Source organism: Saccopteryx bilineata, chromosome 2 (genome assembly GCF_036850765.1).
Source record: "Saccopteryx bilineata isolate mSacBil1 chromosome 2, mSacBil1_pri_phased_curated, whole genome shotgun sequence".
NCBI lineage: Eukaryota > Metazoa > Chordata > Mammalia > Chiroptera > Emballonuridae > Saccopteryx > Saccopteryx bilineata.
Window position 1 is genome coordinate 95,402,442 of NC_089491.1, and position 17,560 is coordinate 95,420,001.

The 17,560-nt window shown below is 41.7% G+C and overlaps 1 protein-coding gene and 1 long non-coding RNA gene across 2 annotated transcripts in view; both read right to left on the minus strand.

Moving 5' to 3' along the window:
* Window positions 1-756: 756 nt before the first annotated feature.
* The window catches only part of ZNF782 (zinc finger protein 782), a 53,186-nt gene continuing 36,382 nt past the window's right edge, over window positions 757-17,560 (minus strand). The window contains 1 exon segment of the mRNA XM_066257415.1: window positions 757-2,366. Coding sequence (XP_066113512.1) covers window positions 1,492-2,366 — 875 coding nt within the window. The 3' untranslated portion in view covers window positions 757-1,491.
* Window positions 9,988-15,898, minus strand: LOC136324482 (uncharacterized). Its single transcript, XR_010729100.1, has 3 exons — window positions 15,841-15,898; window positions 14,444-14,502; window positions 9,988-11,150 (listed from the first exon to the last, which is right to left on the minus strand). It is a non-coding gene; the product is annotated as an uncharacterized lncRNA (long non-coding RNA).

Genomic DNA, 17,560 nt, shown 5'->3' on the forward strand with positions numbered 1-17,560 from the left:
GTGTTATGCCCCTCCTTTTGGGCTCAGACATCTCTCCTAGGAGATATATTCTTGAACCTAAAAAAATAAAGAATTCCTTGGAGTTGTCAGGATGATGATTTAGAAGTAATAATGAGTGTAACTACTGGTACAATGGATTAAGTGATGATCCTGAGAACCAATTCTTTCATCTTCTGATGTAGTTGACATTGAAAATCTGATTTTTATTACTGTTGTTTTGCAAAATTGCTTGAACTGGTGCTTACAAAGAAAGCCTGAGCTCTATAATGCTAATAAAAATTGGATAGATATGTAGACATAATTTTGAATTGGAAATACCAGTTTATTGAAAATAGTCTAACAGGCCCTGGCCGGTTGGCTCAGCGGTAGAGCGTCGGCCTAGCGTGCGGAGGACCCGGGTTCGATTTCCGGCCAGGGCACACAGGAGAAGCGCCCATTTGCTTCTCCACCCCTCCGCCGCGCTTTCCTCTCTGTCTCTCTCTTCCCCTCCCGCAGCCAAGGCTCCATTGGAGCAGAGATGGCCCGGACGCTGGGCATGGCTCTGTGGCCTCTGCCTCAGGCGCTAGAGTGGCTCTGGTCGCAATATGGCGACGCCCAGGATGGGCAGAGCATCGCCCCCTGGGGGGCAGAGCACCGCCCCTGGTGGGCGTGCCGGGTGGATCCTGGTCGGGCGCATGCGGGAGTCTGTCTGACTGTCTCTCCCTGTTTCCAGCTTCAGAAAAAAAAAAAAGAAAAAAAAAGAAAAAAAAAGAAAATAGTCTGACAAATTAGTGTACACATCTGAATAGTAAAAACATGTTAAGTTTCTTTTAGCAATTTTAGAAAATATACAAAACAGAAGTCTTTGAGTGGGAGCTTACAGCAATAATTTTCCTTAACTATATAAGATAAATAATCTCAAAAGAAAATTTGTAGCATTAAAAGGAAAAAAATGTTCAGATTGCACTTTGATAATTCTGTCTTCAAGAAATGTTTCTGAGCCTAGGCTGTCGTGGTGCAGTGGATGGACCATTGACCTGGAATGCGGAGGTCACTGGTTCAAAACCCTGGGCTTGCCCAGTCAAGGCACATACAATAAGCAAGCAGTGAACAACTAAAAGGAAGCAACTGTAAGTTACCCCACTCCTTTCTATAAAATCAATCAATAAATTCTTAAAAAAATATATTTCTGAGTGCTCAGTATGTAGAGGAACTTTTTCATACACTTGGGATATATTATGAACAAAACATAAAAATCCCTGCTCTCAAGGAGACTTTAGATGAAGCATCCATGTGTTGGAATAAAAGTCCATGTCCTAGAAAGGAGCCAGGCAGGGAGGACAGCAGTCATGAGCACAGCACAGACCATGGTAACACAGCATAACTTTGTTACCTGGCCTTCCAATAAACTCAGGCCACTTGGGTGAATTGATTCCATCTGGTGGGTAGATGATCCTGTACTTAACAGCAAATCCAAACAGGTTGGTCTTTTAGCCAGAAGGATTTTCCATATCAGTAGGGTTTTCTCCCTCCCTGGATTCTCTGGCATACACTTAGGGTTGACTTCTTATAAAATTTTTCATATTCACTATATTTGTAAGATTTCTCCCCACTGTGAGTTCTCTGATGTAGTCTGAGGTTCGATTTCTGGCCAAAAGTTTTCCCACATTTGTTACATTGAAAGGGTTTCTCCCCTGTATGAATTCTCTGATGATCACTAAGGATTGCCTTCCGGACAAAGTTTTTCCCACATTCATTACATTTAAATGGTTTCTCCCCAGTGTGAATTCTCTGATGAACTCGGAGGGTTGATGTCCGAGCAAAAGTTTTCTCACAGTCATTACATTTAAATGGTTTCTCGCCTGTGTGTGTTTTCTGATGTTGAATGAGATGGTCTTTTCGCCAGAAGGATTTTTCACATTCATTACATTGATAGGTTTTCTCACCACCGTGAATTCTCTGATGTATTCGGAGGTTTGATTTCTGGCCAAAAGTTTTCCCGCATTCATTACACTGAAATGATTTCTCCCCTGTGTGAACTCTATGATGGTCTCTGAGGGTGGACTTCTGAACAAAAGTTTTCCCACATTCACTACATTCATAGGGCTTCTCTCCTGTATGAATTCTCTGATGTCCCCTGAGGGTTGACTTCTGGACAAATGTTTTCCCACATTCATTACACTTATAGGGTTTCTCTGCTTTGTGAATCCTCTGATGTGTACTGAGATGCGACTTCTGGGAGAAAGTTTTTCCACATTCATTACATTCAAATGGTTTCTCTCCTGTGTGGGTTCTCTGATGTTGAATGAGATGTCCTTTTTGATAGAAGGATTTTATACATTCGTTACATTTGTAGGGTTTTACCCCAGAGTGAGCTCTCTGGCGTACTTTGTGAATTGACATCTGGTAGGATTTCCTATTTTCATGATATTCAAAGGATTTATTCCCAGTTTGTGTTTTGTCATGACATGCCAGGGCATTCTCTTCGGTGGCAATTCTCTGACACTGAGTGAGATGTGACTTCCTGTTGAAACTACTGCCACGGGCACTGCATTCATAGTGTTTAATGGCCATGTGAAAGTTATTGTAGTCCTTGACAGCTGGCTTCTCACAGGATTCCCCACACTGCTTAACGTGACAGAGTTTCTCTCCTGGCCCAGTTATTTTGTGGTCAGAGAGATTTATCTTGTCACAGTTTTTCCTAAGTTCATTGTCTTTACAGGATTTTCCCTCTGTGTGAGCACTCTTATCTGTAACACAGGCAGCTGCATCATAGAATTTTTTAGTTCCTTTATATTCAAAAGCTTGCTCCAAAGTTTGATTTTCAGGGAAGACTTTCTCAGGAAGATTTCCCTTATAACTGAGGGCTTTCCTATTTTTATTATGTTCATAAAATTTCTCTCCAGTGTAAGTTCTCTCAAAGTTGACTTTGAAAGGCAAATGTTCACAGACATGACAGCAACCTGTTTCTTCTGTTGAACAGGTTCTATTAATGTTAAATTGAGAAATATTTTGCAAATTCACTCCCCATGAGTCATATTTGCAGGCCACTTTTGTTGAAGAAACAGGAGCTACGTGCAGATTAAATGGTTTTCCTAAAACTTCCTCTTCCTCGCTAATCAAAGCTTTATCAGTAACCAATGTGACTTGTTGCAAGAGTTTGTCTTTGATTTTCTTGTTCCTCTTGATGAGGTCATAATCTTTATAATGTTCTAAAACTGGGAAAAATTGAAAACAGCTTAGGAAACTACATTTTTGATGAGTTGGGTTTATAGACATATATCTCATAAGATTAAATAGTTTGCATGTGCATGTGTGTATATATATGTATATTCACTGTATTTTAAAAAACGTTGATATAGTGCAGGGGTTGGGAACCTTTTTGGCTGAGAGAGCCATGAATACCACATATTTTAAAATGTAATTCCGTGAGAGCCATACAACGACCCGTGTACGTTATGCATTATCCACTAAAAATTTGGTGTTGTCCCGGAGGGCAGCTGTGATTGGCTCCAGCCACTTGCAACCATGAACATGAGCGGCAGGAAATGAATGGATTGTAATACATGAGAATGTTTTATATTTTTAATGTTATTTTTTTATTAAAGATTTGTCTGCGAGCCAGATGCAGCCATCAAAAGAGCCACATCTGGCTCACGAGCCATAGATTCCTGACCCCTGATATAGTGAAAATGAGAGGGAAACTGGTAATAACTACATATCTGTATTGGATTATGATAGATTGGATTTTCCTACCTGAATGGAAAAGGGAAAAAAAAGAGGAAAATATAAATTACACTTTGTTATTTTAGGGAGCAGGAAAACCAGATAATGGGAGGAATACAACAAGGATTATAGAGTTAAGTAGAGTGAATTAGGAGATAATGAGCATTGATGGGCTAGGTCAATAAGGGAAGGGTATGGTTTAGGAAATAAATTACAGTATAGCTCTGACATTATCTAGGCTATACTGATAGACTACTCAAGGGTCTACATACTACCAATTTGAAATCATCCCTTATTGCCATTCAATCTTTCAAAGTCAAGTTAAATTGATAGCACTAACTGCCTCATGATTAAATGAAGTTTATAGCTCAGGATTTAACCTACCTTATAGCTGTGAGGCTGTACAGTAATCCAAACAAGTGTAAAACTGATGCAAGGAAAATCCATTTTTGCAGCTAACTTACATTCACTGGTACCTTTGATTTAGTCTACCTATCAAAATAGAACAGTAAGTGACCCTGATCACCTACCTCATACTAAATTTCCACATTTTGGCCCTGGCCGGTTGGCTCAACGGTAGAGCGTCGGCCTAGCATGCGGAGGACCCGGGTTCAATTCCCGGCCAGGGCACACAGGAGAGGCGCCCATTTGCCTCTCCACCCCTCCGCCACGCTTTCCTCTCTGTCTCTCTCTTCCCCTCCAGCAGCCAAGGCTCCATTGGAGCAAAGATGGCCCGGGCGCTGGGGTTGGCTCTGTGGCCTCTGCCTCAGGCGCTGGAGTGGCTCTGGTCACAACATGGCGACCCCCAGGATGGGCAGAGCATCGCCCCCTGGTGGGCAGAGCTTCGCCCCTGGTGGGCGTGCCGGGTAGATCCCGGTCGGGCGCATGCGGGAGTCTGTCTGACTGTCTCTCCCTGTTTCCAGCTTCAGAAAAATGGAAAAAAAAAAAAAAAAAAAAAAAAGGTCCAGGCCTGACCTGTGGTGGCACAGTGGGATAAAGCGTCGACCTGGAACACTGAGGTTGCCGGTTCGAAACCTTGGACTTGCCTGGTCAAGGCACATATGGGAGTTGATGCTTCCTGCTCTTCCCCCTTTTCTCTCTCTCTCTCTCTCTCCCCCTCTCTCTAAAAATCAATAAATAAAATATTTTTTTAAAAAAAGGTCTAAACTCTCTATGTATTCTGGATGCCCATCTTTATGGATTATATAACTTGCAAATATCATCACTTTTGGCTTGTCTCTTAACTCTCTGTTAAGCATGAAACAATTTGTATCTTCATCAGACTTACATGTACAATATAACAGTATACAGTGAACACTCACAGAATTAGGAACCACTCACAGAAAAAAGCAGAACACAAATGGCTCCGCAAAAATCCTGATTTGACCCTTCCTGGTTACAATTTCTTCTTGCTTGTGAGTTCACCACTCTTCGAGAAAGTTTATGTAACAGTTTCCTTTATTTTCCTTGTAGTTTTAGCACATATGACTTTCTAAAAATGTAACCAAGTTTTGCCTTTTTCTCGCACATATGTGTATTCATACACACATATTTATATTCTGAGGTTTCTTTCACTTAGTATTATGCTTATAACCACTATATCAGATTTTATGTAGCTTTATACTTCTCCCTTAGGAATACAACTATTTCTTTATTCTATTGCTGATGAGCCCAAGTTTTGGCAAAAACAAACACTATTGCCATAAATATTTTTTTATTCTTCCTAGAGAATACAGTCATGCCTTTCTTTGGGGATACAGTTAGAAAAGGGAGTGCTTGGTGACAAGGTATATAAAACTTCCACTTGATTTGACAGCATCCTCCTAATTCCACAGTGGTTTCACCAGCCTACATTTTCCATCAGTGAAGGAGGACCTTCAATAGCCCACATCCTCGGCAGGCCTGGTGTTACCAGGTGCTAATCTCTGCATAACCTACATCTTACCTTTTATATTTTTGCACTTGGTGAAAACTACTAATATTGAACATATTTTCAGAGATTTAATGGTCATTTCAAAGTTCCTATCTAAATCCTTAGTCTGTTTTTCAATTGGGTTGCTACCTTTTCCTATATGGACTTGCAGAAGTTCTTACATGTTCAGGATGCTTACCATTCTTGGGTTACTTGAACTGTATATACATTCTGTTACTCTGGCTTGCCCTTTCATCCTTTTAATGGTATCTTATTTTTTTTTTTTGTATTTTTCTGAAGTTGGAAATGGGGAGGCAGTCAGACTCCCGGTATGCCCACCAGGGGGCGATGCTCTGCCCATGTGGGGCGTTGCTCTGTTGCAACCAGAGCCATTCTAGTGCATGAGGCAGAGGCCACGGAGCCATCCTCAGCGCCCGGGCCATCTTTGCTCCAATGGAGTCTTGGCTGTGAGAGGGGAAGAGAGAGACAGAGAGGAAAGAGAGGGGGAGGGGTGGAGAAGCAGATGGGCACTTCTCCTGTGTGCCCTGGCTGGGAATCAAACCCAGGACTCCTGCACGCCAGGCCGATGCTCTACCACTCAGCCAACTGGCCAGAGCTTAATGGTATCTTTGATGAACAAAGTTCTCAATTTTAATTTACTCAAGTTCGTTAATCAGTTCCTTTTGATTGGTGCTTTTTGTGCCCTTTTAAGAAAAGTCTTGAAAGATATAGGTGTTCACTGCTAACCTGATCTTCTGGAGGCTAACCACTCCCACAGAATTCTGCCTGCCAGTGCCAGTGACTCACCGTGCTGGTTCTGGTTCAAGAATTCTTCCTCTGAGAACCAAGGCTCTTCTCCTTGCTCCAACTTGAAGATGACCTCTGGTTTGAAAATGCAGTTCCCTATATATAGGGAACAATGGAGTACTTAGGACACATGATAATCATTTTGGTCTCCAAAAGTATTAAAAGATACAGCTTCAGGAAGGTCCTCATTTAAATTTATTACTGGGAGTTGACAATACATTCCTGAACAAGGCTTAGTTACTTTATACTCCTGAATTAAAAGCCTAAATGACATGAAAATCTAAGTAAAGTATCCACGTGTACTAGTGCATAAAAAAGACACGCCTCCTATGTTGCGTTGCAAAACTAAGTTATGCTTATGTGCTCACCCACTGAGACCAGGTTGTTGTAGTTCTCCAGCGTCACATCTCTGTACAGGATCCTCTGTGTAGGACCCATCTGCTGCCACTCCTCCTGGGTGAACTCAACAGTCACGTCCTTGAATGACACTGAGGCCTGCAACAGTACATGTCCGTTCAATCTGAAGGGTTCAGAATTCTGTGATGTAGAAAAATACCTATGAAAACAGTTCTATATGTTTACTGTAAAGAGCCTAAAAGAACAAGTGAAAATAAGTATGCCTATTTTGTATTTAATTTTATACTTTGGAGTTAACTAGTAGAAGTGTTTATAACTTAATTTGTATATATTTTTGAGTTCTATACATGTATAATCAATAAGCACATTAGTAAAGCTTTTGTTGCTTAGATTTTTAAAGCAAAAAATATAAACAAATGTCTTTTTGGCTGTCTATTTAGTACATATTTTGCATTTTCTGCTTTTTCTTGTGATATCACTTTTAAAAATGGTTTCCCTGTGTAATGCAGAAGTGGTGTCTAATGTTCCTGAGTACAAGAAGGTTGTGGTATGTCTTATGGAGAAAGCAAGGGTGTTTGATAAGCGTTGTTTAGGCATTAATTATGATGCTGTTGGCTGTTAGATCATGAGTCAACAATAATATCAAATAAGGTTGTTTTAAAACAAAAACAAGATTATGTCCTGATGGGTTGTCCCAAATGTTGTTACCAGACGATCTCAAGAACCTAATCCTACATTTTCTCTAGGAGCAAGGATTCAGTATTTGTGTATTCAGTGTTCATGGTAACTCAGAATGTAACTACTAAGAACAATGAGAAGTGACTGTACATAAATAAAAGTTCATAGAAACTGACGGTGATGATTGCACAATAGTGAATATACTAAAAACAACGGCCTATTTTAAATGTATGACTTGTAATGTTTGTGATTTGTATTTTCATAAAGTTGTTTTAAAAAGGACACCAGAGGCCCTGCCTGGTTGGCTCAGAGGTAGAGCATTGGCCTGGCATGTGGATGTCTTGGGTTTGATTCCTGGTCAGGGCACACAGGAGAAGTGACCATCTGCTTCTCTACCCCTCCCCCTCCTCTCTTTCTCTCTCTCTTTCTCTCTCTCCCCCTCTCTCAGTCATGGCTCAATTGGTTCAACTGCATTGGTCTGGGCACTGAGGATGGCTCTGTGGAGCTTCAGATGCTAAAACTAACTCGGTGTGAGCACGGCTCTAGACGGGGGTTGCCGGGTAGATCTCAGTCAGAGCTCATCCAGAGTCTGTCTCCCTATCTCCCCTCCTCTCACTTGGAAAATGGGAAAAAAGGACACCAGAAAACTAGGCATTTTCATATTTTTAAGTCTATTACAGAAATTGAATTCATAATTAAAAACCAGCCACAAAGAAACCCCAAGGCTTTACTGGCATGTTTTCTAAACATTTAAGAAAAAATAACAGCAATTTTAAACTCCTCCATAAAAAAGAAAACAGAGAACCATTTTATGAGAAGAGCATGACACTGATGCCAAAACCTGGCCAACATAGCCTGACCAGGCGGTGGCACAGTGGATAGAGCATCGGACTAGGATGCAGAGGACCCAGGTTCGAGACCTCGAGGTCTCCAGCTTGAGCGCGGGCTCATCTGGTTTGAGCAAAAGCTCACCAGCTTGGACCCAAGGTTGCTGGCTTGAGCAAGGGAGTTACTCGGTCTGCTGAAGGCCCACGGTCAAGGCACATATGAGAAAGCAATCAATGAACAACTAAGGTGTTACAATGCGCAACGAAAAACTAATGATTGATGCTTCTCATCTCTCTCTCTGTCTGTCCCTGTCTGCCTGTCTGTCCCTCTCTCAAAAAACAAAACAAAACATAACAGTATCTGGGAAGTGCAATAAAAAGAGGTATGCCTGTATTAGTTCATGTCTAATCATTTATTTTAATAGCTCAATGATGAAATACTGAATACTTTCTCCCATAGGTGAGGTATAAGAAAAGATTTCTGTTATTGTAACTTGTATTCAACATTGTTCTGGAAGTACAAGAATAAAGCTTAAAAAGAAATTAAAGACATAAATATTGGAAAAGGAGAAGTAATATTGTCTTTATTTGCAAAAGACCTGATTGTGCATATTTACAATAAAAAAGAACTTACAAATAAGCTATTAAAATAAATGATTAGGCATCAGCTATTTTGTTTTTTACAGATTGAAAGTAACACCTTCCAATAGCAAAAAGATTACCATTTGCTGAAGGCTCAGATAATGGTTAGCACTTTTTAGCAATAAACTATTTTTCAATTAAGCTATGTACACTTTTTTTTTTACATAATGCTATTGCATTCTTTATAGACTCTAGTTTCATGTAAACATAACAATTATATGTATCAGAAAACCAAAAAATTCATGTGACTCACTTTATTGTGATATTTGCTTTATTACAGTGGTCTAGAACCAAACCCTCAATATCTCCAAGTTATTCCTACATTAAAAAATACATTGGATTTTAATAAACTAACAATAAACAACTAGAAAATATCAAAATAGAACAAATACATAGGAATAAATTTAATGAAATATGTCAAAGACTTCACCTCTAATCTGAAAAATTACCCAGCTGGATTTTTTGTGGAAACTGACAATATTTCTATGAAAACACAAAGGACCAAAATTAGCCAAAAGATTTTCTGAAGAAGTAAAACTTCAAGGCTTCACACTACCATATTTCATGACTTACTGTACTGCAACAGCAATTATGACAGTGAAATACTAGCAAAAAGATAAATAATTAGATCAAAGAAACAATGCAGTGTAGTTATGGACACACACACACACACACACACACACATAAGCGCAGTTACTAGATTTACTAGCAGAGGCCCTGCTCTGCTGCAAGTCAGTGGACAGAGGACGGTCTTTTCAACAAATAGTACTAGAGTAACTTGATATCCATATCGTACACTACAGCAATTTCAAGGTGATCAAGTTTCACTATATCAAGCATCTACTAAGACCCTAGGAGCATATCTTCATGATTCTGGAGTAGGGAAAAATCTTTCAACCATGACGAACAAAGTACTACCATTGAAGAAAACACAGATACCGACCTTTAAGGACTTGCACTTCCTGATTTCAAAACTTAACTATAAAGCAACAGAATCAAAAAATCTACTTCTGGGTATATATCCACAAGAATGAAAGGCAGGTCTCGAAGAGACACTTGTATCCCTATGTCTATAGCAGTATTATTTATAATAGTCAAAAGGTGGAATCAACCAAGATGTCCGTCACTGGATGAATGGATAAATACTGTATAATGTGCTGTATATACACAATACAATATTATTTAGCCTTAAAAAGAAAGTATATTTTGATACATGCTACAACATGGATGAACTTTGAGAAATAAGCCAGTCACAAGAAAACAAACACTATATGATTCTACTTACATGAGTAGTGAAATTCATAGATAGAAAGTAGAATGGTGTTTGGCAGGGGCTGAAGGGAGGCAGGAATGCGGAGTTGCTATTTAATGGGTCTAGATCCTTAGTTTTTACAAGATGAAAACAGTTCTGGGGACTGATTATACAACAGTATGAATGTACTTAATACTACTGAACTGTACATAAAAAATGGCTAAGATGGTAAAGTTTATGATATCTATATTTTACCACAATTAAAAATTAAATTAAAAAAAAAAAAAGTAAGGAGCCAGATGCCCTAGCCGCATGGCTGCCACAACCAACTACTGGACGGGGCCGCTTAACCCACAGATCTGTTTCCTTACAGTTGTAGAGGCTGAGGTCCACGTCAGGCATCAGCACGGCTGTATTCTGGGGAGGCTTTCTTCTGGGTTACAGATGGTCACCTTCTCACTGCGCCCTCACATGGCTTTTGCCTAGTGCCTTAGGACCTCATTTAACCTTAATAACCTCCTAAAGCCCTATATGCAAGTACAATATCAGAGGTTAGGGCTCCAGCATGTGAACTCAGTGGAGGGGGACACAGTTCAGTCCATTGTTACAGATGAACACAATAAGGGTATGGTTCTAAAGGTCAATCTGGCCTGACCAGGCGGTGACGTAGTGGATGGAGCGTCAGACTGGGATGCAGAGGACCCAGGTTTGAGACCCCGAGATCTCCAGCTTGAGCGCGGGCTCATCTGGTTTGAGCGGAGGCCTACCAGCTTGAGCCCAAGGTCGCTGGGTCCAACAGGGGGTTGCTCGGTCTGCTGAAGGCCCACGGTCAGGGCACATGTGAGAGCAGTCAATGAACAACTAAGGTGTTGCAACATGCAATGAAAAACTGATGATTGATGCTTCTCGTCTCTCTCCGTTCCTGTCTGTCTGTCCCTGTTTATCCCTCTCTCTGACTCACTTTCTGTCTCTGTAAAAAATAAATAAATAAATAAATAAAATTAAAGGTCAATCTGGAGAAGATAATGAGAACATATTAGGAGGCAGAGTCAAGAAGGGTAGGATGTGTTTAAGAAGCTAAATGGGGGGAAAAAAGAAGCCAAATGAGGCTTGGTTTTGCATTAGAATAGTGACATACTGAATTTAAAAATATACATATTATTTATTGATTTTAGAGAGAGTTAGGGGGGAAGGAGCAGAAAGCATCAACTTGTAGTTGCTTCCCGTATGTGCCTTGACAGGAAAGCCCAGGGTTTTGAACCAGTGACCTCAGCATTCCAAGTCAATGCTTTATTCACTGCACCACCACAGGTCAGGCCATACTGAATTTTTTAATGTCATTCTTTCCCACTAGATCATGAACACTATTTAAAATAAAAGTATCTGTGTAGGCCCTGGCCGGTTGGCTCAGCGGTAGAGTGTCGGCCTGGTGTGCGGGGGGACCTGGGTTCGATTCCTGGCCTCGGCACATAGGAGAAGCACCCATTTGCTTCTCCACCCCCCCCCCTTCCTCTCTGTATCTCTCTTCCCCTCCTGCAGCCAAGGCTCCATTGGAGCAAAGATGGCCCAGGCGCTGGGGATGGCTCCTTGGCCTCTGCCCCAGGCGCTGGAGTGGCTCTGGTCGCGGCAGAGCGATGCCCCAGAGGGGTAGAGCATCGCCCCCTGGTGGGCAGAGCGTCGCCCCTGGTGGGCGTGCCAGGTGGATCCCGGTCGGGCGCATGCGGGAGTCTGTCTGACTATCTCTCCCCGTTTCCAGCTTCAGAGAAAATACAAAAAAAAAAAAAAAGTATCTGTGTTGTTTAAGCTGTAATTTTAGCCCATGTCAATTCCCCGGAACATGTTGGTTGTTCAATAAATAAATGTCAAAAAAAGTCAGAGCAGCAATAAAGTAAAAAGAAAAGGTAAGGGGCAATGCCTCCAAAGCCTGAACTGGTCATCTTGAGAACCTGTGAATCTTATTGTACAGGGTGAGGAGCCACTGGGGTGATTCACGCAGACGAGACTTTACTTCATGAGCGTGGAGGTGAGCAACCTGTGAAGGATGTGCTTAAGGAAGCAAAGAAAGAGGTGCACAGATTAGTAAAGAAGCTATGCCAACAGTTCAGTTGAGAGACCATAAGGTAGCAGTAGGAGGAATAAAGTAGAGAAATGCATTTAAAATATATTAGGTCGAACCATATAAAATTGTTATCTTTGAATGACCCAAATAGGAAAAGTAGCAAAACATGATTACTGACCAGGTGCAGCAGGAGTTGAGAGAGAGAGAGTGGGAACAAAGAGAGCCAAGGAGGGATGCATCCCACTTTCGTGTCTGGGTGTCTGGCTGAAGAGGGCTTATCAAGGAACAGGGAAAGATGGGGAGGATTCATTTGGGAAGGGCTTTAATGTTGGCTTTTACTTTGCATCAGTTGAGCAGCAGACACCTACAGAGAGTTGTTGAATCAGCTATGTCCAGTACAGTAGCCACTAGCCACATGTGACAATATAAACGTAAAAATTCCGTTCGTCAGTCAAACAAGCCACATTTCAAGTGGCTTGTTTAAACAGGTACATTGTGGCTGGTGGCCAGCCCTCTGGACAGTGCAGAGAGAGCTCATTTCCATCATCGCAGAAAGTGCTACTGGTCAGGGTCGGCTGCAGATCACATTTGGGAGAACTAGCAAATAGGTCACTGTTAATACCAGAGAGGGAAAGAAATGAGTCAAGACTAGTTAGAAGAACATCGAGAAGGAATGGAAACCTGTGGATGAGACATGTCAAAGGGCAAGAGAGGATGCGGACTCCGTGAAAGAAACCAGAGGCAGGACAGCAGCGGAGGAGGGTGTCACAGACTCTAACACAAGAGTACTTCCAGAGGGGTGGGATGAGGCAGAGTCAGGCACTGCACACAGGTCCAGGCAGGTAAGGACCAGGCAGGACCCACTGGATTGACTGTACTGAGGTCACTGCTGAATGCAGGCCACAGGTGTCTGAGAGACAGCAAGGCCTCGTGCAGTGGGCTGAAGTGGGAATGGAAAGTGCGGTGACATTTGCCACAGAACAGACTGTACACACTGTCTCTGAACAACTTGTCTATGACAGGTACGTGAGAAATACTTGTGGAGAGATTTTTATATATTTGGGCATAGTTAGGCAGCCAGTTTATTTTATTTTATTTTTGTGATAGAGACAGAGAGAGACAGAGAGAGGGACAGATAGGACAAACAGACAGGAAGGGAGAGATGAGAAGCATCAATTCTTCGTTGCAGTAACTTAGTTGTTCATTGATTGCTCTCATATCTGCCTTGACTGGGGGGCTACAGCAGAATGAGTGACCCCCTGCTTAAGCCAGCAACCTTGGGCTCAAGCTGGTGAGCCTTGCTCAAACCAGATGAGCCACACTCTCAAGCCGGTGACCTTGGGTTTCGAACCTGGGTCCACCGCCTCCAGTCCGACGCTCTGTCCACTGTGCCACCGCCTGGTCAGGCTTGTGGAGAGATGTTTTAAGGACATGAATATACAGGTCATTCATGCTGACCTCCAGTTAGTCTAAGTATTCTTCTTCTTTTTTTTTTTAATATTTCATTTATTGATTTTTAGAGAGAGGGGAGAGAGAAAGAGAGAGAAGGGGGAGGAGCAGGAAGCATCAACTCCCATATGTGCCTTGACCAGGCAAGCCCAGGGTTTTGAACCGGCAACCTCAGTGTTCCAGGTCGACGCTTTATCCACTGCGCCACCACAGGTCAGGCTAAGTAGTATTCTTGAATTTAGCAGGATGACCAGGAAAATATCTATCCCAACTTCTGTTTTAATTACCTGAACCATGGTATTAACAAAAGCCCTGCGCTGGCAGTGTGTCCTCAACTTCCACTGAGAAAAAAGTGGGGACAATATCCTGCATTTATTTCAGGGCTGTTATTAGAAAGATTTACACTATCACCTATGTGAAGGTCAACAAAGACACCATTTCCAGACTTGGACGATTTTAGATTCCACGAGGAATGTCTGGTTTAAGCTTGTCACCAATACCAATCATTAACCTAAGACAGTCTGACTCTGACTTGCCTATGAGAAGAGGCAGGAAGAAACTTGCATCTGCACTTTGTAAAATCTGTAGCAGCTGAGGACCTGCATCTGTCTACACAACTCTGCTGTGCTGTTCGGCTGCTTTCCTATATCTTCTATGTACAATGCCAGTACCTTCCTGTTTCTAGTTTTCCATGACAGTGTACAGTTCCTGACACACCCATAAAATCCACTATAAAAAAGGTGTCAATAACTCACCTGAGGGGTGTTCATTTTTTGCTGCTCTTGGGAGAGTGTAGAGAACTGCGAAGGGTAAGCTGGGGGTAGGAAAAGAGGAACGGAATCACGAGAGGTCTGGTGAGCTTCTGTATTCACTTGCCTAAACATCTCATCACAGCAGCTAGGGGAAAGGCCTCCCTATGGAAAAATGTTCCACTGACCCTTGAGAAGGGGCAGGCAGCACCACAGACAGCACTCCCTACGTATGTATATATATCCGTGATATGATCACGTGGATGTAACCTTGCTGTTTTTCATTGGGTCATTATAAATTATTTTCCTTTTCATTTAAAAAAATGTCTGTCCCCTCTGACTAACAAAATATCAAAACAGAGAATTAGTATTATTACTAATATATTTAATAATATTAATTTTTAAAACTTTATTGCTTTTGAGAGTCAGGGGTAAAAAGAAAGAGAGGGAGAGAAAGAAAGAGAGGGAGGGAGGGAGGGGGAGAGGTGGAGGAATGGTGGGAGAGAGAAAGAAATACCAATTTATTGTTCCACTTATTCATGCATTCATTGGTTGATTCCTGTATGTGCCCTGACCGGGGATCAAACCCACAACCTTGGTTTACTGGGACAATGCTGTAACCAACTGAGCGACCCACCAGGCCAATAATATTATTAATTATATTTAATATTATTATTATTTACACCTTGACTTAGAAAATCAACAAAAAACTGAAAAGAATAATGTTTGTTGCAATTTCTCAAAAATACTTTTTTCCTAGCTAAGTTTCCCTTCTTATTCTCACCCGATGGCTAAAATTCTTGAGTCAAATTTACTTGTTTCCCTTGAATCTGTTCTTTTTTTTTTCCTTGAAATATTTTAAAACTTTTATTGAATTTATTGGGGTTAATAAAATTATATAGGTTTCAGGTGTCCAATTCTATAAGACATCATCTATATGGTGCATTGTGTCAAGTCTCTCTCCATCACCCTTTCCCCCCTTTACCTTCTTCTACCTCCCCCCACTCTCCAAAAATCTAATCAAAATGACTTTTGATAAAAACACTTCCAATGACTTACCTGTGACAGAATGAATAACTCTATGCTTTGCTCCTACTTCTGTTCTGGGTGACAAGGGGACATACATCTCAGGTTCAATATTTTTAAGGTTTCAAGTGTTGGAAATAGAAGTCCCTTCCTATACTATCATTCTGTGATTCTATATGTTCAAAGTAAAGGAAGCTTCAGTACGTCTCAAGATGCCACATGTGATGGACACGATACGAGAATGGCTTAGAATCTGGAAAGAGGGAAGAAGGAAGAAAATGGAGGGCTATTTAGAAGAAGACAGAATTACCTTGGCTCTGGCTGTGACTTCACCTTTGCAGCCTGATAGTCACCCATCCCTCTCAACCCCAGCTTACCACCTTCTGTAAGCTGGTCCATAGTTTCCACGGTCCCACAGTCTGTGATGGCTTCTGGATATGGTGACATCACCAAGTGTGGCTCTGTCTGGGTAGGGTGATTAAGAACTGCTTCTGGTGGAGCAAATCAGGAACTGCTCCTTTCTGGGTTCTGCATCTGTTCTGAAGCTCTGGTGAGGGTGGTCCTGTCAGATGGGCTGTTCTTCCAGATGCGACTCCAGTCCCTAGAACTCCCTCCTTCTTGACACACAAGAGTCACTTTGTTCCAGAGACGTTGAGACTTAGGTCTAGGAAACAAATTCATTTTAGTTGAAACTTTCATTGAGAGCACTGTTTCTCAATTTCAACACTACTGACATTTTGGGCTCAATAATTCTTTACCATGGGGGCCTGTCCTGTGCAATGTAGGACATCTAGCAGCATTTCTGGCCCCTGCTCACCAGGTGCTAGTGGCAATGCTCTCAGCTGTGACAACCAAAAACATCCCTAGACATTTCCAAAAGTCCTCTGGGGAGCAAAATCACCCTCATTGGGAAATTTTAGTATATATGATAAAGTTAAACTTGATTCTCTTGGAATTCATTAGAACTGTTCAATCCATTATTGTAGTCACTAGCCACATCCTACTATTGAGCACCTGAAATGTGGCTAGGGCCACATGTTGAAATAATAACATTTTGTACATACTTAGATAAACACAATACAGTAAATCCTCACTTATTGTCAGTAGGTTCTTGGAAACTGTGATGTTAAGTGAAATGGTATATGTATATAACCAATTTTACCATAGGCTAATTGACATAAACAAGAGTTAAGTTCCTATGGCATATTTCTGGTCATAAAGATATCACCAAACTTCTAAATAAAGACCCAAAACATTTCCAATACTAAACATTGAAATAAATGTGAGCTATATATGTATTTAAGAAAGATGAATGAAAACAAGTAAGATAATGATCTTCTAACCCACTTATTCAGGTTTAGGGTGTCCAGAGCCTCCCTAAGCAGCTCACGCTGGACAGGATGCCCTTCTACAGCAGAGCACACTCAGAGACAGCCACACTCACTCAGACTGGGGCAAGGCAGACATTCAATCAACCTAACATGCACATCTTTGGGATGTGGGAGGAAACTGGAGTCCCTGGAGAAACCCTCAAACACGGGGCCCACGTGCAAACTCCACACAGACAGTGGCTCAGCTGGGAATAGATTTTTCCCTCATCGTTATTACAAAATGCTACTGAATGAAATGTTGTTATTCAAGGACATGCTGTTTGTTCTTCAAGTTAATTTCACGTTTCTTTTTAGTTTTTAATGTGGCTATTAGAACATTTAAAATTACAGATGAAGCTCACCTTCTGTATTGGACAGCACTGCACTAGACTATCAGACGATGCCTCCCTACTGGAGACAGACACAGCCTGGGCAGTGCAAGAGGTGCCAGGAGCCTTACCTAGAGGCTTGGAGACATGCCAGGAATCCCTGAATGCACACGTGTCACACAGTGAGATTCCGTTCACACTGACTTTACAATTAAAGTCCTGGGGTTTGAGCAGAAGCCGCTCCACTAGTGCTGCGAAAGCTGCCACACCGGGTTCTAGGGAGGCAGGGTGTAGGAACAGTCTGAAATGGGGAGGAAAGCATATCTGTATTTGCATCCTAGCTTCTTCATCTTGTGACCTTGGCTCTGCACATTTTACTCCTGAGCCCGTTTTCTTAT